This window comes from Lutjanus erythropterus, chromosome 3, assembly GCF_056507025.1.
Source record: "Lutjanus erythropterus isolate fLutEry1 chromosome 3, fLutEry1.hap2, whole genome shotgun sequence".
NCBI classification, from domain to species: Eukaryota; Metazoa; Chordata; class Actinopteri; order Lutjaniformes; family Lutjanidae; genus Lutjanus; species Lutjanus erythropterus.
In genome coordinates, this window is record NC_139319.1 from 22,348,549 (window position 1) to 22,369,622 (window position 21,074).

The 21,074-nt window shown below is 38.1% G+C and overlaps 1 protein-coding gene across 14 annotated transcripts in view; it reads left to right on the forward strand.

Annotated features, from left to right (window-relative positions):
* Positions 1-21,074, forward strand: part of camk2d2 (calcium/calmodulin-dependent protein kinase (CaM kinase) II delta 2) — a 60,212-nt gene that overhangs the window by 21,900 nt on the left and 17,238 nt on the right. For all 14 annotated transcript variants that reach the window (XM_084715423.1, XM_084715422.1, XM_084715426.1 and 11 more), the window contains exons 3-9: positions 9,719-9,778; positions 12,556-12,610; positions 14,460-14,525; positions 15,112-15,184; positions 18,527-18,629; positions 18,808-18,891; positions 19,137-19,231. In XM_084715423.1, coding sequence (XP_084571549.1) covers positions 9,719-9,778; positions 12,556-12,610; positions 14,460-14,525; positions 15,112-15,184; positions 18,527-18,629; positions 18,808-18,891; positions 19,137-19,231 — 536 coding nt within the window. The remainder of the gene's footprint in view (positions 1-9,718; positions 9,779-12,555; positions 12,611-14,459; positions 14,526-15,111; positions 15,185-18,526; positions 18,630-18,807; positions 18,892-19,136; positions 19,232-21,074) is intronic.

The following is a 21,074-nucleotide window of genomic DNA, read 5'->3' on the forward strand; positions in this document are numbered from 1 at the left end:
ACACACACAAACACACACATACACACAGAGCAGTACACTCTGCTGCAGTGCGGTTGCAGACGCGACACATCAGAAACTGACTGAAAGAGAAACAAGCAGCAGTGGAGAGAGACAGAGGAAAATAGAGATGAGGGTTTAGCAGGGTCGGGTTTGGAAATTTTAGAGTTTGTCTGCGCAAACAAACTCTGTAATCAAACAGGTCCCTGAATTTGTATTATCTTATTTTCAAAGTTAAGGGAAGCTATTGTCCTGTGTGCAAAGTGCATAAAAAATAGAGTTGGACCACAAAAATGACAGGTATAAAAACAAGTTGCAGATTGAATAATACTACACTAGCTAACTGCAATCTCTGATTTACACATAAAAGCGAAAGAAAAGGTTGCAGCAGAAAAGGCCAGGATGGAAGGATGATTCAAATAGCAAATAGCAAAAATATAAGCAGTAATAACCACTTCCCTCCCAGCCTGCATTGCCTTTCACCATTCTTTCTACAAAATGAATGTCTCTTCACAGAAACAGAGCCTTGTAACCTTCCACTTTCTCAGAAAGGAGAAATCAGCATTGTATACCATATATGGTATTCAGCTACTTCCCAAGTTCTCGAGAAAACGGGTTTCCTGGACCTGACAAGTCACTGTCAGATTTAATAGCATGATTCAAAATTGATATGACATTTATTACTTACCAAGAAGTGAATAGTCATTCCCACAAAGTCATGTTCAAACATATTGAGGAAGTTACATTCCCAAGAAAATTTAAATTTCACAATTCATCTTAATGAGTCTGAGTGACTGGGCAATTTTTAGGTGCCGAAGAGCTGCAAATGATGACTGTTTTCATTTCTTTTGTTTTTTTTTTTGTTTTGTCGGCAACCCAAAGATATTCTGTTAACCGTCATAGAGGAGTATAGAAATCAGAAAATATTCACATTTGTGAAGCTGAAATCAAGGAATTTGGACATTTTTTTGTGAAAAATTACTCAATTCATTGATTATCAAAATAGTTAATGATGAATTTAACAACTTAACTTTTACAACTAATTAATCGATTAATCATTGCAGCTCTAGAGTGTTGCTGTCACAATGTTTAATGCAGTTGTATCTAAAAGTGATAAACTGAGGAAGCGACACTTGCTGTCGACTTAACGACAGAGACATAAATGGCAACTGGACTGTCCTAAATATGGTAAGAAGTGTGAAATCCTAATCTGGGCAGGACAGAGGCTACATGCTTGCAATGCCGATGCCAGGAAAAAGATTGTTTCAGACAAGATGGTTTATGACGTGACAAATGTAAGAGGTCAGTGTCCAGAAGACTGACAGCAAAGCAGCTGACAGAGACACAACACAGCAGTGTCCCTGCACCGCTCTGTTCTGTCCACATTTTATAAGGAGGCTCAAATGAGAGATGTGTGTTCATCTTCTAAAAAAATTGATTGCATTGTGTCCTTTTGCATCTATAATATAGCAATATATCATTACCAAAGAAACTTTTGAGACAGTTTTGTGATTACCTTAAATAAAGAAGACCATCACTAAATTTACTTCAAGTCTCTTGTGGCTGCTGCACTGCATCATACAGTTTGTTTTTTTTAATTAAATTTCCCTGCAGATCTATTGGATTATTTTATTACACAAAGAAATATTGTGATATAATATGTTTTGTTATTAGAAGCAGATTAACAGTAAATTCCAAAATGTTTAACTTAAGTGAAGTAAAGTGAAAGAAAAGACTTTTGAAATAAGGGGGAAAAATGAATAGCTTCACACCAGGAATCACCTCAGATTGTAGAGTTAAGTCTTAATTATCAACTGTCATGGTCTTACTTTATATATGAATAGATATTCACCGCTAGACAGAGTAAGAAAGATACATGCGGACATTCAGACATGCAGCTTAGATCAGGCCAAAAAGGTCCAGTCCTGAATAATAACAGCTGACTGAGGTAGTTTCACATTTGTCTGCACAATTACATTGGCTTCACATTTATGCAGAAATGCTGCTGTCAGTCTGAACCATGCAAGCAAAAAGCCTCTCACCATTGGTTGTGCCTGTAGGGCTCAAACTTGCACACACACACACGCACACACACACACACAGATAGATTAAAGTATTGTAAAGCATCTTTGTCAGCTGGTCACAACTCACTGTTGTCAGTCTGAGACTTTTCAAGGGTCAGGCAGATTTCAGAGTCGACTGCAGCACAACTTGGTTCAGAGGAAGGTGTAAAATGTGATAATCCTTTTAAAGAAACTTATTTAAAATGCTCTGTCAGGCTAACTTGCAGACAATCAAACATCTGCTCACACTTATGGGCGTTTTTCTGCTTCAGTACAGTTAAATGGTATATCTTTGAGGTTAAAAAAAAAAGTAACTTTCATGTGAAAACCACATGAGCACAGGTAGATCATACAGGAGGACCTGAGCAGACCTCAACCACACTGCAGTAAAAGTTACTGACATGTCGTGTCTGTGGTATCGTGGTCCATTTGACAGTAAGTCTCTTAACAACTGACCCTTCCTAAGTTCTGCCCCTTTTTGCTCTGTGCTGCAATAACAGCTGTTTGAAGATGGTTAAAAGATGTTACTGGGGGAACTATAAAAGGGACATAGCAAAATGATCGCTAACTAACTAGCTAACAATTGTAGATTAGCTGACTAGTTAGCTAGCGTGTTGCTAACATTAGCTATCAGATGTAACTAGCCAGCTAATAATTTATGTAGGTTAGCTAGCCGGTTAGTTTGAGTTTCGCCACTGACTAAAACACTACTTACCAATGCAGATTAGCTAGCTAGTTATCGTATATAGTGTTTTGCTAACATTAGACAACTTAAGACGTGACTACAGGCTATGTTACTTTTACAGACTCCAAAGCAACACTTTTTAACCATCTTCAAAATTTGTTTTTCTTTTCAACACAGCAAGTCTGGCACATAGAATATCCTAGTACAGGGGACAGAAAAGAAGAAAGGTTGGGACTGAGGAGACATGTCAATATTTAGAACGTACATTTTCCCCCAGTGATAAAACATGAAAATTGCAAAGGGCTTTTATTTTGAAGAACTGGTTGCCTGAGAGTCTTACTGCATTCCATTCCTGATTTTGTGTTTTCTGCTACATGAATAGAGATATTACCTTTATAAACTGATGCAGAAAAGGCTAAAATTGGTGCATTAAAATCACCACAAATTAAGTGTTTGATTCACAAAACTTTTTGGGGGAGGACTCCCACTTAATGTGTTCCCAAAATATTGAAATGAAAAAACCTACAGCATGCTAGAATTGATAAGTTTCACAACATCGTTTTATCCATTAAAATTACAATTAAAATTAACTAATTTATTCCACATTGTCAGCAGCAGCCTCCTGTCCTGTCATGCTAAATGCATCTGGCAGCTGCAGAGGGCTACAATGAAAAGTTACTATGACATAAGCAACTGTCTAAACAAAAGCATCTAATGCAGACAAACATTTGGTATGTGTTTTGTTTTTCATTGTAGTGTACTATGTGGTCTTCTTTTAGGCTTCTACAGTGCATCATCTTGGCACTTACAGGATCTGTAAAGTTCCCTTTTCTACACGCTGTCCATGTCCAGAGTGTGCTCTGTGTGTGTCCTGGGTCCTGGGATTTACATGTCAAATTACATGTCTTATCTTAAAGTCTGCTTTCTCCCACAGAGTTAGTTACTTGTGCTTTCCTGTCTGTAGTTCTGTAGAGTTTGATAGTTGTGTGTGAACTCTCGATGTCGGCCATTTGCATGCAAGGCTGGTTCCACTGCAGAGGAGAGGAGAGGCCTGACGCTCTGATTGGTGCAGGAGTTGCTAGACAACAGATGTCCAGCCGGCTGGGAGGTAGACTACCTGTGGAGGAGGGAGAGAGTGGAGACAGAGAGAGAGAGAGAGAGAGTGAAAGAAAAGTGGAGGTGGAAAATGATGGAGAGCTAAAGGAAGTGAGGCTGTCGTTTGACATTCACTGTAGAGATACAGGAGATCCAACCTTATATGACGGTTTTTGTGTGCACCTTTAAAGTAGTGTTTGCAGTGATGTTTTAATTACTTTTCACATGAAGAATTTACATTATTTTGTCTCCCTTATGTAGGCCTAAAAGAGCATAAAAGATTACTTATTTGTACACTAAAATGTTATTTAAACCCACAATTATTCAGCAACAGATAAAAGTAATAGGTCAAAGCAGATGTGTTACGTTGTTTTTTGTTTATTTCATTTTTCAAAATTGAAATATGCAAATTGGCACAGTTTATATAATGTTATTGGTAACTACTTTATAGGAAATGCTCTAAATTGCATTCTGTCAAATTCTCTGTATGACATGTTGCCTATAGGTTAGCCTTTGTTCAGTCTGTACTGTAGCGTTTTGAGCATTAAGGCAGTTGTCTTTGATTGGTGCGCCACCTCACACAGCCCAAATGAGCATTTGAATAAGATCAAATACCTGTAAACTCTACTACATGGAACACAACCTGAATGTAATCAGGTGGCACCTTAAGTCAACTAAGGCTGGTCAGATTTTTTAAGGTTTGCTGCAAACATTGCATTCATAATCTGAATAGGACAATTATTTTTCCTGCTGTATATAAACAGACATGAATGCCCCATTTTGGAAGACTCTGGTGGACACTTTTAAATACATCGCCAAATAAGACAGAATTAAAATAGAATTTTCCTTAGACCTCATATCTGCAAAGAGGATTGAGATGATAGGAAAGGGTGGATTTAATTTGTTAAAACAAATTCTGAACGATACATCACCGTTTGGGTATGTTTATTAAATGATGAAAAAAAAAACAATTGAGAAAAAAATCCTTTGGGTGTTAGCAAATGTATTCGTGTAGGCTGCCAGATATATTTTATAGCATACAGGAGAAGAGCTGGAGGCTAAAGATGTGCGCCAGTCTAACTTCATCAGAGCACTTTAATGCTTTCTAGTAATTTGTCTGCTGGTGAATGCTGTCATGATAAATTATGAAGTGGAATGATTATATAAGCCATTGGTGAAGTTTTAAATGAGCACAATGTATCCTGTAGTTTATGTATAATAACAAAAGACTGTGACTTATTATTAGTGTTTCTATAAAATATTATGTATGTATTATGTATATTATTTAGGCAGAGATTTTGTATAATATTACATATAATGTCCACAAAAGTATACATAAGGGAAAAGGAGAAAAAAGCATGTACTTTCAGGCTGGAGGTGCTGCCAACTGCAAGATGTTAAAAAAGAAAATCAGAGACCTCACACTCAACCCACAGAAACGTGTGTTATAAAAGCATTGAATGCGAGTTCTCTATCTCAACCACTTAGTATTTATTATTATGTTGTTGATTTTTCTAAAATAAAATACTTAATTTTTAGCTGTGGAATTACATTTTCACCTCCTGGTTGATGAGCCAAAGTTGGAAACTAATGGTGAGCCACCACACTGATGAATTTAACTACATCACATATTAAATGTAAGAGAAGTCGGCTCATTTAAATTCCTAACCAGCACAAACACAATACAACCAAAGCAAACATTAAGAGAAATGGAAGATGGGGTTGATGATATGTATCTTTTAACTTAGCAAACAAAATACTTAGTTTGTGTGTTAAACTGAGAGAGAGCCAAAGAGATTATGTGTCATTCAGTAACATGGTAAGACTGAGGCAGCGATGGAGAGATTAGTGACCTTGCTCAGAGGGTCCTGCTAATCATGAAATAATGGCTGAGCTGCCCTTGTTTCTGGCTCTGCCTGTCAGGATGCCTCTCTGCTGTTGTGCTCATCTCTAAAGCTGGCAGTATACTTCAAACAAAATTGAAATTGGCGTATTCTCACAGGCAATGCGGTGGACTTTTGACCACACAAAAGAGTTGCATTCAGATGCATTTGTTACAGCATGTGAAGACCTCTTATTGGAAATTCACACACAGGCTTCTTTCACAACGACTGACGTTGATTTACTGTCATAACATTAATTATGCTTCAGCTTTGGCCTTGGGGTGCATATTACCTGTCTATCTGCTGCTCATTTAAACTTCTGTCGCCAATCCAACTTTAGTAGACAGTTTGTCTACTAAACATGGCACTGCGCCATTACATGTCTGGGCCTGAATCACTACTGCACCGGAAAGAAAATGCATTTAGTAACTTATGCTGAGTTGCACCAACAAGGGTTAATTTTTAAACTTGATCATGGTTGAACTTTAAATTGTGTTGCACCAAACTTTTAATGAAATTAAGGATTAAATTTAAACTCTTTTATCCTTAGTTTATTTTTTACTCTAAACCAAGATTAAATTGAATTCTCATGCACCAAAACTTTAAACACCAATTTAATCTGTGATTCAATATTAAACTTTAACATTACACTTGAGAAGGGTTAGATTTTAAAATGGCTGAGCAAAATAATCAAACTCAGTTGAGTTTTATGATGCGTCCCTTCTTTCTTTCTCTCTTTTAGCTAGCTAGCAAACAATGTAATGTTTCGTTAACCTATCAGCTAGCTAACAAACAAAGCAACATTTTGTTAAGGAATACAGAGCAGCTAAACGATTAGAACTAATGTTAGGTTAAATTAATCTTTGTTAATGCAGTCCAGTCTCAATGATTTTGTGGTTTTTGATTGCTCTGTCAGTTTAATGGATTGTGGTTTATATGTGGAGGCAGGGTTGAGGAAGATTTTTAATAAAGAAAGATCATTAAACTGGCACACATCGACCTCTTCATCCATGGTTTAGGGAGTGAACATAACATCTCCTTTCGGTTTTTCATGCTTGTAACTAACTGTACCAGGACAGGTTTTAAATCAGCTTCTTCCTCCTGTATTTTTAGCTTTAACTGTAGTGCAGCCACAGCTCATCCTGTATTTGTTTTGCATGTCACTGTTGGGATTTTATCCTGGCTTTATCTCTTTCACTGCCACTCTGGTGTGGATGAACAGTCTTTCAGTCACTGTGAGCATACTGTACTGGCATTTTTTTACTGAGCATTTGAGAGCACGCCAAGTTCCATTTCGTTAAAGTAAACTGCAGCTCTAAGTATGCCTGTGTGTTGCTTCCTATAGATGCATGACTACGCTGACACATACAAACAGACACCTGTACCTATAATGGGAACAAGCTGCCTGGTGTTCTTTGTTGGTCTTGCCTCTGAGCCGCACCGAGTCCACAGTTTCCATAGCATCAAGAAGAGCAGAGGAGGGAGACACGGATGAGAGTGAAAAATAGGCGTCCTATTTTATTTTGAAAAAAAAAAAAAAGTAGAACCCGCTGCTCTTCTTTCTCTCCCTCACTTTCTCTCTCTTGCTCTTGAGCACCGTGTCTCGAGGCAAAGCTGAAATGGGTCGCCTCAACACCGTACCGCATCACTCATTATAACGACTGCTGCTCTGACTCAGTTGTTCCGAATCACAGTCACTCAGTGGACTTGGGTTTCTTCTGACAGGAAGATTTGAGAGTCACTTCTCGTTTCTGATAGAATCCGTCTGGTCTCATAAAGGAGAGATGTGAGATTTTCTCTGAGGGTTGCCGTGTGACTGCGGTCATATGGAGGGAGTACAGTAACCGTGATACCTGTTGTCCTGTCTGTCTCTCCCTGGAGACAGTAGGGGTGGGGGAAGAAATCCATACAGCAGACTGTCACAATATTTTGCGTGGCAATATTGTAGCAATACACAGATGCCAAATATTGATCTGTTATTATATAAATTAGTGCCAGAATAATAAAAATAAATTGTTCTTTCAGTGCAATAGATGGTTCGAAGTTTACTTTTTGTGAGGTCAGCTGAGATCACAGTCAGCAGGACTGGTAGGTCAGTCTTGGTCACTCTGTCTGCTTGTCAGTCCCACACTGCTGCAATTAAAATGATTGAACAGATGGAAAACTTTATCTTATTACATTAAAAAAAAAATACAGGTCTTGGCAAAAATTTCTTTTGAGACATGAAGTTAAAAATGTAATAAATCACAAAATATGTTATTGCAATACTCAGCATATCACAAAATGTTTAAATATTGTGTTATGAGTATTGTGATAATATTGTATTGTGGGGCTTACCCGTAGAAGACAGTGTTGTGTTCAGCTCATGAAGTGTGGTGGTTTTGCACGTGTTAAATGAAGTGATTAACAGCAGCTATTTTGGAGGCTCCTCTCTGATTTTTGTGATTTTGTGAGAATGTCATAATTTAAAGGCATAATATGCAACATTTTTCTTAAAAACAATGTATAGTCTAATGTAAACATAGTTCTTTTCATCACTTTTGACCCACTAGAACTCTGTAGTGGTGGCCGTATCCTTCTGCCTGTATCTTCCTTATTTTCCCATCATTTTGATGTGTTCAGGACACTTAACCACCCAAGACGCAGGTATTTGACATCCAGGGAATGAGACTCTGTTGTGTTTATGAACAGCTCTGACAAATCTTACTGATTTTACCTTTAAGTTGAATGTCAACAATATTTACTATGAATCACTCATGATGCGTTAAGGTTGAAACAGATGTACAGTACATTACATTTTCGACCGATCAAGGCACACACCATGTGATCGATACAAAAATCCAGTAATGCAGTAACAGTATTTTCATTTAGCAACTTAGTGTTTTACAACATTGTTTGCAAAAATGTAATACCACCTGAAATAGCTACCTTGGCATGATATAAAAATATGTCTGATGATTGCAAATTTTCTTTAATGTCCTGTATTATAATTTTATAATGATAATAATAGAAACCTTGTATACAATTGGTATAGAACTTTTCCTAACAACTTTACAAAGTGCTTTTACAGGGAAACAACACCAGATAAAACTCCCAAACAACAATAAAAAAAACAACAAATATGACAACAACATAAAAATGTGTGGAATTTGGATAAATGTTTAGTCATGTTTATAATTTAATTGTTGATTCCACACTAAATACAGTTGAAAATCGAAAAGGAATTTCTTATTTAATGTTTTATTTTATGTAACAGAGGAACACACTTCATTGTACCTAACATTAGGTTGAAGATTTTGCCTACATTTGCCATGATATTAGTCAGTACATATAAATAAAATTGTATTAATACTTTGATATTGGTTTCAACATTACACACAGCCCTAGTCTCACAATGAATGTACAGTATATTATCACATCACCCGTTGCCAGTCTGCTGTAACTGAACAGAAAAATGTTGAGAGCAAGAAAAACTGAGCTTCACATGAAATTTGGTGTCACGAGACCTTAAATTAAATTTCATTTGTATCCTTCGAAATGTATTTCGTCCTCAGGGCAGCAAGAGGAACCTGCGAGCACATTGCAGACACTCATATTGAGCCTGACACTGGAGGTCAATATGAATCCGCTGTGGCTGCTCGCTCTGTTTGTTGTGCGCTGTTGCCTGCCTGTTTGTGGCACATAACCAAGCACATATCAGGTCACATTATTTTTGTCAAGCATTTCGGTTGTGATAAGGAAAAGAGCCGGCTTGACACAAAGCCAACACACACACATACATAAGTGTGAATGTCAAGTACACAAACACCACAGTGACGCTGACAACGATGCCCAGACACGTGTGCTATGTCCTCCACTATAAGTCAAAACTAACTTGCAGCCAACTCCATGTTAGATGATTCAAAGCCAATCACAGTACAGAATAATGACGAGCATTAAAAATAACCTGACTTTTGTTTCTCTCTGTGTTTGTGTCTCCTCTGTTTTGCTTTTAGATCATCAAAAGCTGGAGAGGGAGGCGAGGATTTGTCGTTTACTGAAGCACCCCAACATTGGTGAGCTGCGAGTCCTCGATCTTAAAATACGCACGCTGGTACAAACGAAAAACACACACATATTTTGTTCAGGTCTCTGGTGATTCCCACTCTGGCTATTCATCTTCTAGACACAGTTATGAGGAAGAGAGAGAGAGAGAGCAACCAAGTGTGTGTGTGTGTGTGTGTGTGTGTGTGTGTATGTGTGCGTGTGTGTACAGGTATCTAATGATGATGAATCTATGTGCTCTATCAGCCGAGTCATCAGAAAGCCACGGGAGCCCTACGACCTTTCTCTAAACCACTGACCCCTAACACTCTTTCCTCCTCATTATGCCTTTGATAAAACCTGTCTCTCTTCTTTTGTTCTGTTCACACTCATCTGCTCGTGATCTTTCTAATCTTCTGTCATTTCAGATTTCTTAAGTCAGTTCTGCATCACAGGTGCTTTTCCAAGATGACTCATATAAACTCTTACAAAGTTTGGGAACAACCACAACTTGAAATCTTAAAAGGGTAGCTTTGATCTTTTTTTAACCTGGACCCTATTTTTCCATGTTTTTGTGTCTAAGTGACTAATAGGGTTAACAATATTTGAGAGAGCGCTGCAGCGGGCAGAAGCCACACTAAATTGCAATGTAATCCTTATCAGCAACTGCACACCATCAAAATACGTCCACTAAAAGTGCTTGTGGCTCAGATTGTTATTTTAATTGTCTGACATTATGGAAAGGATCATTACAGAGATAGAACTTTCTCTTTAAAGGGTGTGATATGTTTTGTTTAATCAGAAAGAGCTGTTTATTTGCTCTCGTCAAAGTCACCAGACTCCATCTACAGAAACGGCTTTTTTATCGTTGTAAAACACACTTCATTCACACATGACAGAAACAAATTAAAACTCACCAAAAGCATCTTGGTCCGTCTTTCCACTGTTCCAGAATTCACCAGCTCTGGTTTGGTTGGTTTGGTTCTAAAGAGGTAGATGTGAAAATATTCTGGCTGTAGACGCTGTTTTACCCCGCTGCTTCTCTGATGTCCAACCTCCTTCTGTCTCCTCTCCTGGTATTTTCACATGTAACACAGCAGGTTAAAGGGTTTATTTCAACCAGACCAGAGCTGGTGATTGTTGAAACAAGCAAAAGATGAGGCAAGATGTTTTAATTTAGTTTCTTTAAAGTCTGAATGAAGATAATGACGACCATGATAAAACGACTGTTTCTGTATATGGAATAATAATTAATAATAATAATTTAGCGAGAGAAGCAGAACGTGTCAAAGCAAGCACTTTTAGTGGACTTACTTTGATGATGCGCAGTTGCCCATAGGATTAGTTTGTAGCTTAGTTTCACCTCTGCTGGCTGCAGCACTTTCCCTAAATATGAGACCAATTTCAAAAATTGTTGTCTCCATTAGTCACTTACACACAAAAACAAGGGAAAATAGGGCCCAGGTTGAAAAATGAAGTTACCCTTTAAAAGAATATGTTAAGTAGAGTATAAAGATATCATATAGGACAAATCTTTTGAATCGGGAGCAAAATGCTCACCATGCTCTCCTTTGAGGGGGTTATTGACTTTCTAATGTCAGTGCAAAGCTGTGTATGTCCCTACCTCAGAATAAAACAGTAACAATGTCAGCACTGCTGCAAGCATCAAGGACCAAAATGGAAAGTCATAAAGTTTATTGCCTCATACTATATTAAATATTTAAACATTTGACTGCCTTTAAATTCAAATAAAACTCAGTTTTGTAATCAGCATTCACATTTGATCATATATTTGCCCACACAGGATTAGAGCTGCAACGATTTATCGTTTAAAGAATTACTTGTCAACTATTAAATGAATTGGCAATTATTTTAATTTAAAAAATATCATTTCTAGCCATCTTTAAAGAAAATGCCATATTTAAGCTTCTGACCTATTAATATTTCCTGGTTTCTTTAGTCCTCAATGGCAGCAAACTGAACATCTTTGTGTTGTGAACATCTTGGGCTTTGGGAAACATTTTTCATTGTTTTTTTTTTGTTTGCTTTTTTTACATTTTATGAACAAAACAACTGATCAATAAATCAAGAAAATGATTGACAGATTAAACAATAATAAGAAGAAAATGATCATTGATTGCAACCCTACATAGGATTTGATTCAATATTCTTTTCTTTTCTAATCAGAGCTGAGCCCCCAGGTGCCAGTTTGGATGTGAAAACAATGATGTAAAGATTTTAACTATTTCACTGATCTAAATGTTACAAGGCTAATTAGAGAAGTTTGTTACTGGGGTTATCAAGATGTTTTATTTAATAAATACTTGAGGCATCAGCCCATTTCATAAACCAATACTTTCTTATCTATATTAAGGTTAGGCTCAGCATCACTGAAATTTGATGATAGGACTCACTTGAGTCTCAGGTTAAAGGTTTCATTTAATCACAATGATTGTTGGAAAGGCAACTGTGCTAAGACGTTTTTTTCAGAATTCATCCAATCTTGATAACATCATGAATCGTCACATTAAGTGCAATATATCATGCGCTGCAAACTCATTTTGCTTCTTGATTTACACTTAGTGCCTCACATTGCTCCTTTGCATATTACCACTGTACCACTTCTGAAACACAGCTAACAACCTAAGGCAGAGGCACAGCAGCACAAAGGAAAACGTAAAAAATGATTATTGGCAGTGTTTGTATTGAATTGTTGGCTGCTTTCTGTTTCATTTGGCTTTTTCTTCTGTCTCTCCTCCTTCTCTGTCCTGTGTTTGTATTTTGCGGTTTCGTGAAATCTCCCCTGCAGTAAGACTCCATGACAGCATATCAGAAGAGGGTTTCCACTATCTGGTGTTTGACCTGTGAGTAACTGATCCTCTTGCATACATTCTCTGTCAACCAACCTGGCAGTTTCACACATTTTGTCTTGTTTTACTCTCACTGCTTGTGTATTTGTATAAGGCTAACACTGTGTGTTATATCTTTAGCTATTATCAAACTGGATTGGGTTATACTGGCTTTTCGTTTGACAATTAGGCTACTAAGTTGGGGTGTGAAGTCCCTTTAAGTTCTTTGTAACTATTATTTCAAACTAGTGATTTACTTAAACACGCATCACAGGTGTTTGCATCTGGATGGGGGAGAATTATTGTAGCACTTGTGTAAGCCTACTTATCAAGCGCACCACCATGGACACCATGAATGCAGACTTTTATTAGCCAGATATTTTAGAGAAGGAAGGAGAAAGACTGCAGGAGCAGTTTAGAAAAGACAGACTTAATCCTCATTATGACAGCTAACCATTAGCATACTGACAGGTTCTGTTATAGAGAGACGCTTGCCTATGACTCATAGGCTAGCAGCAGCCTTGATAACGACACATGATTGACACACAAACAGACAATGAATTCAGATGCGTGGTGCATTATTTACATTTTTAGATTGGGTTTGGCTAGGTAATAATGAGTGGGAGAGAACATAATAGAAGTGCTGCAAACAAGTTTAATATAATTATTATTTTGATAGTGGTGAAAGCAGGAAGAATTCAGTCGTGAATGTAGAAAAACGGGTTATTTTAGTATTTTTCGGATATTTGCCAGGGACACCAAGCTTGAAACCAGGACAATCGTGATGTGCAGTCACTGTTAATAAACTTGTGCCATTAAACTTAAGGAATGTATTGGTTGGTAAAGACTTAAGTAATGTGTAAAATAGCGGTAGCGCTGTCCAATCAAAAGCAATCAAACCAATTATATAAGAGGACATCACATCACAGTATAACTGACTTCACAGTTAAATAACCCTAACCCCTAACCCTTTTTAAATGTTGGTATTTCTTTTATTTTCATTCCGTTTTGTTTATATTTACATGCAAAAAAAAGATGTATTTCAGAGTTGGCTAAGTAAACAATGCTATTTAGCTAAGTTCATGAAGCCAAAAAAAAATAAAAATAAAAACATTCTGTAGATATATCTGCAGGCAGTCTTGTCAGTGTAGCTGCTGTGCCCTTTGTGAATTTCGGGGAGGTGGTAAAAAAAAAAAAAAAAAAAGAAAAGAAAAAGAAAGATCAGTTTTGTGCTCAAAACTCTTAAACACCTGTCACATTCTGGAATCTACAGTATAACCCAATGTAATTTTATATTTCACTAATTAATAAACATTCCATGATGTTACTAAAATTACTGTGTATATTAGATTGTAATGAAACTCATTTTAATTCAAATCTTCACTTCAAATTGTAGCTAGGCTAAGTTTGAACTAATGAAGAGCTACTCCTGACTCATGACCTATATCCTCTCTCCAGTGTGTGTGTGTGTGTGTGTGTGTGTGTGTGTGGTGTGTGTGTGGTGTATGGGTGTGTTTGTAGAAAACCCTTTGGATAATTCTGTGCCCATTACAAACCTTATTAGGATGCACAGACATACACAAAAGTCAAGCAAAGAAACAAACGCAACCATATAATCACATCATCTTGCACACTCTAGTGCAAGCTTACATGCACACAAACACACCTGAAACATTACATACATACATTGACATGGCTTTAACTAATTATTTATGCATATAATATATACAATGGGTGTTTATAAATGCACAAGGCATGTTTGTATAATTGAGTACAGAAAAAAAAAATGAATGATTGTGTTTCAGTCAATGATACGGAAAGACAGGAACATATTCACTATAATGTTTTCTGTGTCTATCCACAGGGTGACAGGAGGAGAGCTGTTTGAGGACATCGTAGCCAGGGAGTACTACAGTGAGGCTGATGCCAGGTAACACACACCCACTCACACACACACTGCTGAGCACAGCAGCCATTATGCATCTCTGTCTGTTAGTGCGGTGTATAGTTGTGTGTTTCACATATGGTTGTCTCAGAGGTGTGATCCAGCTGCCTCGTCTCTGAGGCATCTCATGGAGTTATTTATAAAGGTGATTAACGACATATAGCCTGCAGTATTAATCATACACAGCCTACCTTACAGTGCCAGCTTTACATCAAAATACTGCCTCCCCAGAGAGAGAAAGGGAGGGAGAGGTAGTGTGTGTGTGTGTGCATATCTGTGTCTTCTGCATAGCTTTGGTTTGTCTACATGGTACAATACATTAAATCTTGTGAAAAATGACTTTCCTTCATGTGACTTAATGTCATCCATCACGAAAACAGCATAACACATAAGAAGTCTAATGAGAGAGACATGTGATACATTGTTATGGGATTGTTTCCTCTTTTCTTCCCCTCAATTAATTACCATCATCTTCTCTTCTTCCTTTCCTTTTCTTCCTCGCTTGTCTGTCTCTCTCCTTCCATTTGTTCATTCACAATCATGCGCTTGTTCATTACTCTCCCACCCTCAGCCACTGCATACAGCAGATCCTCGAGAGTGTCCATCACTGCCATGTTAATGGGATCGTCCACAGGGATCTGAAGGTTTGTATGTCCGCAGCCATGGCTGCAGCCATGTTCAGCCGTGACTCTGTACAACAGATGGCAACAGTCAGGAAGGCCCAGTGACGCCCCCTCTCAGTCCTTACCCTTTGCATCCACACGCTTTGCTTTTTTTGTTTTGATGTAATAAAGCTGAAATCGATAGGTGTTTTCTCATGTGAGAAAGACTTTTTGTCACATTATTCTTTCACTATTCTTCCTTGTAGAATCCCTATAAGCTTTAAGAAATTAATAAAGATGATTTGACCTTGACCTCAACTTGGCTGCAATTCTGCTCAGCAGGAATAAGATTCAAACCGAAAAAACAGCACTGGACTCAAAGCCTGTATTAAAGGGATATTATTTGATTTGGATATTATTTTTTCAGATTATTTGAAGTGGGGTTGTATGAAGTACTTATCAATAGTGTATTAGTTACAGTACAGTGCTGTCAGAGAGCCTATTCCGAAGGGAAACCACTGTTATACAATACAAATATCACTCTTTTTAAACCAACCAAACACCATTGGCAAAATCAGTAATTTTACCTTGCAGAACCAGGGAGTTGCTGGTCTACCAATGCCTTGACTGTTAGTTTGTTTGTCTTATTTTGTGACTTTGGTGAATCCAGACTATCCTTTTAAGACACCAAAATCACACAATAACACAAACAAACTAACTGATTCAGGCAGTAGTACCAGCAACTTCCAGGTTGGCAAAATGACTGATTTCATCTGTGGAGTTTGGTTGGTTTGGTGAGAGCAAAATTGGGCTTGTATAATGGCGGTTTCCTTTTGGAAAATGCTGTCCGATGGCAAAGTAAAGCAGTGAAAATATTCAAATATAGCATTATATATATGGTATATTGCTTAGCTTAATTGCTTGTACTCCTCTCCGCTTCTCCAAACTGAGCCGACTGCCATCGACTGTAGCTAATGCACTGATTATGGTTAAGTACATCATACAATCCCACATCAAATAATCCGAACTATCCCTTTAATTCCTGTCTTGCCAATGTTAAGAATAAGTATCCTCCTCTAAGAGAGCATGCTAGCATCTGTGTGTGTGTGTGTGTGTGTGTGTGTGATTGTGTAGTAGTCTGAGTGTAGTGCTATGGTGACAGGAATAGGCGCAATCACAAGCCAGAACCCCAAGAATGATCACCATTTGCATAATTATGTAAAAATTATGTTGAGATGTGAAAGATTTTCCAAGGTCATGAATATTCTAATGGTAGTCTGTATTCTCATAACCTCCCAAGAGTATTTTTATGTGGAGGAAAGAAGGAGGAAGAAAGCTCACTTGAATGTTTTCAGCTGTATTGTGAAACATGTCATTGTACCATAAAAAAAAAGGATTTCCAATCTGTCAAATTTATTAGGGGAGATGTCATTTGCTGGAGTGATTTTAAGTTTTTGGATACTTTATTATCAGGAGGATTTATTCATCATTATGTAAATGATTATGTAGATGTATCCAGTTGTCAGTTAGTGTCCTGTTGAGTCATGTGTCTGCCATGAACTGACTGCTCACAGGCTGTCTGTGTTTAGTGTCTCTAAATGTTAGGAAATGTATTATTCAGTAGAGCACACTGTCTAACTGGCCTTAGGTTAGCAAAGACCTTTCTGCACCTGTGTCCATGTGTGTGCGCGCAAGAGCGCTCGCTAGGGGCTTGCGTATATTTATGATTGTGCTAAACTGTATTAGCGTGCGATGTGTGTTTGCCGTTACCCATATGTGGCTGAGTCACTTGTTTTTACACCCACGTCTCCTGTTACACCACACCTCCCTCCTGTATCCTCTTATTCCAGCAGTGTGCACTTTGTTCCCACTCATGGATTTTAACAGTGGATTGGTGCACATTGGACCTCATGCAGCAACATTTTCTCAAATTGTCTCTTGTATTTTCTTTTAATTTTCTGTCAAGAGAAAAAATAACAGAAGTAAACTCCAGATTCGCCAAACATTCTTAACCATCCAGATCTGCTCTTACCCCGGTGTGCTTGTTGTTAGCATAGGTAACACCCCCTTAACATATCCTCCATAATATCCTCTGGCACATGCCCAACAATTGCCCATCAAAAAGGTTGAAGAAGACGAACAACATCAGCAGTGGTGAAATCAAAGTTTTGATGCTGTCAATGTCAGCAGAGGTGGGGTGTCCCTGTCGCTCAGTTGGTAGAGGGTGCACTCCATGTACTGACGCTATCAGTCCTCTGCAGTAACTGCTGTCTGCAGTAACTTCAAAGTCACTGGACCACAGTTTAAATTGGAGTTTAACATTTTGGTGCAATGGATTTGAATTAAATATATGTTTCAAGTAAAAACTAAACTGAGGTTTAAAGAGATGTTTAAATTTAGTCCTTCTTAATTTTAAAATAGGCTTAAAGCTTGGTGAAATATAATTTAATATTAAACTATGGCTAATCAGGTTTAAAAAAAAGAAAGAAAGTGGGTGCAAACCAGCCTTAGAGTTAAACAAATTCACAAAAAAAAAAAAAAAAATTGACCATATGATTGGTGGTAAAGGAAAAAATCTTTTTACCAGTTGATTGGTGGCTTAAATAAGAAGATTTCTTTTTATACTTTTATTTAAAGTTGTGTTTAGTTAAATTAGTCTGATAACACTCTATTACAATATGTCAGTTTATTATGTTTACATCTTCAAATTATTTATTTTATCTGACAAACTATTGAACATATAAAATAGATAAAAGCAGCAAATTTGTGAAGCAAATTGTGAGGTGTAACACTGATTTTTTTTAATCTTATATAATGATAGATATTTTAATTATAAGTACAACAAATATTTATATATAATATATAGAGAGTTATTTTTCCTTGGGTTTATTAGTGGACTATGACAACAAGATATTTTTTTTTCTTGTTGTTAAGCGTGCTCCTGACCACTTGTAAGGTCATATAATAAGGTCATAAGGTTGTATAAGGAAAAGTTGAGTGAATCCCAGAAATCAGTGGGTGCTAACAAAAAGGCCAACTTGTGAATATGAAGAAAAATAAGAGAAAATCGCTTCTGGCATGAGACCCATTGTGTCTGCTACATTTTCACTCTCTCAGAATCCATGAGTCTGAGGGAACAAGTCCACACCTCCAGCGTGGAAAATGTCGCTTGAGATTTGGTCCCGTGCACATGAATGTTTCTCTGTCATTTGTGTGGCAGAAAGGGGGTCACCTCAGACACGGATTTAAGAGCAGTTTAGCACTGTTGACCCCTAATAGTTCAGATTAGGATTTGGTTTGGCTAATCTGATCTTAGATCTGTGTCTGTGGGTGGCTTGTTCCCAGAGCTCTCACCTCTAACCTGTTTGACTCCGCCCCCCCCAGCCTGAGAACCTTCTATTGGCCAGTAAGCTGAAGGGGGCGGCGGTCAAGTTGGCTGACTTTGGGCTGGCTATCGAGGTGCAGGGGGACCAGCAGGCATGGTTTGGTGAGTATTCATCCATCCATTTTTCAACCTGAATCTGTTGCTCAATCAAGCAACCAACCAATCAGTCAATCAATCAATCACTCGTTTAGCTGGTCGAGAAGCAGCCTGGTCACTGAATTGCCCACTCCTCTTGCCTACCATTCCACATTTCCTCCCTCCCTCCATATTACTCCTCCAGGTTTTGCCGGCACCCCGGGTTACTTGTCTCCGGAAGTTCTGAGGAAAGACCCATATGGGAAACCAGTGGACATGTGGGCCTGTGGTAAATAACATTCAAATTCTCTCACTGCAGCCTCAGTCTGTTGTCTCTGTCTGACCTGGTCAAGTGTGTGAAGAGGAGTGTTCTGCACCAACACTGCAGCTTCATGTTGTTTCAAGTGTTTTGTGCTGTTAAATGAGTGGATTTGATTTTGTTGGGGGATGATGTTAGTCATATCAGTATACAGTACTACAGTACATTGGTATTTTCTGTTAACATGCTTAACTTACCATGTCACTTCCTTCCAGGTGTGATTTTATACATCCTGCTGGTGGGCTACCCTCCCTTTTGGGATGAGGACCAGCACCGCCTTTACCAACAAATCAAGGCTGGGGCCTATGATGTAAGCATTTACACATACACGTTTGAATGAATGAATCCGGAGATGTAATTAGTTTGAATTAATTCAAATGCAACCCACACAGCTCAATCCTAAAATACATTGTAGAATTAATATAGTTGTGTTCTTTCATTTAGAGAAAACTTACAGTAAGAATTGTTGTCAAGATAACATTATAAAGTAGGTAAACAGCCTTACCTTTATCCATGATTTTGAAGTATATTAGTGATGTATGGACTGCAGTTACAGACATGGGCACTATGGTTAACATGCAGATCATTAAAATTAACATCCTGATTAATAGCACATGGGTGGCGGGTGGGAAATAGTGTGCATCTCCCCAGAGAGAGAGGGAGAGATGCTGTGTGTGCAAGTCACAGCAGCACAACTTCTTTGATTATATCATAATTTAATTATTTATAACTACGGTTTTGCTGCAGTGACATTACTGTGTGGAAACTAAACTGAAAGCAACTTCTCTAATCAATCACTAAGAATACACTCACATATCAATTCAACACATTAAAAAAATCAGCTGGAAAGCTTGCGCTGCTCAACATAATTTAAAAGTTAATATGGCCCAGTAGCGGTGCTGGTGGGAAAGAGAATGTGCCTCCCCAGTTAAACATGCTGTGTGCACCTTTATGCTAATGCTTACATTATTTTACTTTGCACACAGAAACAAAATTATTTCACAAAAACCAGAAACTAGCAGGGTCAAAATTATTAGCTCCCCTGATGCTAACAGTCAGTTGTGTATCCTTTTTGCTGGATAACAGCCAGCAGTTGTTTGTTGTAGTTTTCAACAAGTCTCAGACACGTCTCCTAAAGGAATCCCAGCACATTCTTCCTTGTCGAATCTCTCAAGCTCCTCCAGATTTGATGGTCTTCTGGCATGGACCTTGGTCTTCAGTTCACCCCACAGATTTTCAATGGGATTCAAGTCAGTACTTTGTGTAGGCCAGTCAATAACGTTCACTTTGGTCTTCTGGAGGTAGTTCTTCACGAGGAGCGACGTATGTTTTGGGTTGTTGTCGTGTTGGAAGACAAAGCAACGACCCAGACCCAGTCTTGCTGCTGACTGCTTGAGGTTTTCTTTCAAAATCTTCACATATCTTCTTTCTTCATGATTCCTTCCACCTCGATGAGATTCCCAGTTCCAGACGCACTGAAGCATCTCCACAGCACAAGACTCCCACCACTGTGTTTGACTGTGGGGACGATGTTCTTTGGGTTATACGCTTCTCCCTTCTTTCTCCAAACATAAGCAACGTCTCTATGGCCAAAGAGCTCTAGTTTCGTCTCATCTGACCAAAGGACACAGTTCCAGTATACATAATCTTTCTCTAGGTTGTCCTTAGTATATTTCAGTCTGGCTTGAAGGTGTCTCTTCTACAGAAGTGGACTTTTTCTTGGTCTTCAACCTTGCAGTCCATTCATGTGCAGGGCTCTAGTGATTTTCTTCCTTGAGACAACAATTTCCGACTTGGCTCAAGTCATTCACTAGTGTTTGGCAGTTGTTCTGGGGTCTTTAGACTCATCTCTCACTAGTTTTCTTTCCAGAGTCTTTGAAATCTTTCGCCTCCTACCTGTGCCAAGCGTGTTCTGTACTGTGTGACTCTCTTTGAATTTCTTCATGATACTTTTCACTCCACTTCTTGACACTTGGAAACGCTGTGATAACTTTGTGTATCCTTCTCCTGCTTTGTGAGTGTCAACAATTCTTTTTCTCAAGTCTAAACTGAATTTGTTTGTTTTTGGCGTGATGCTTTTTCAAGTGACAGCTCAAACTCTTACTGAAGTTTTATACTGTGTGTAAATTGGAAGATAACCCTCAGTTTTAACT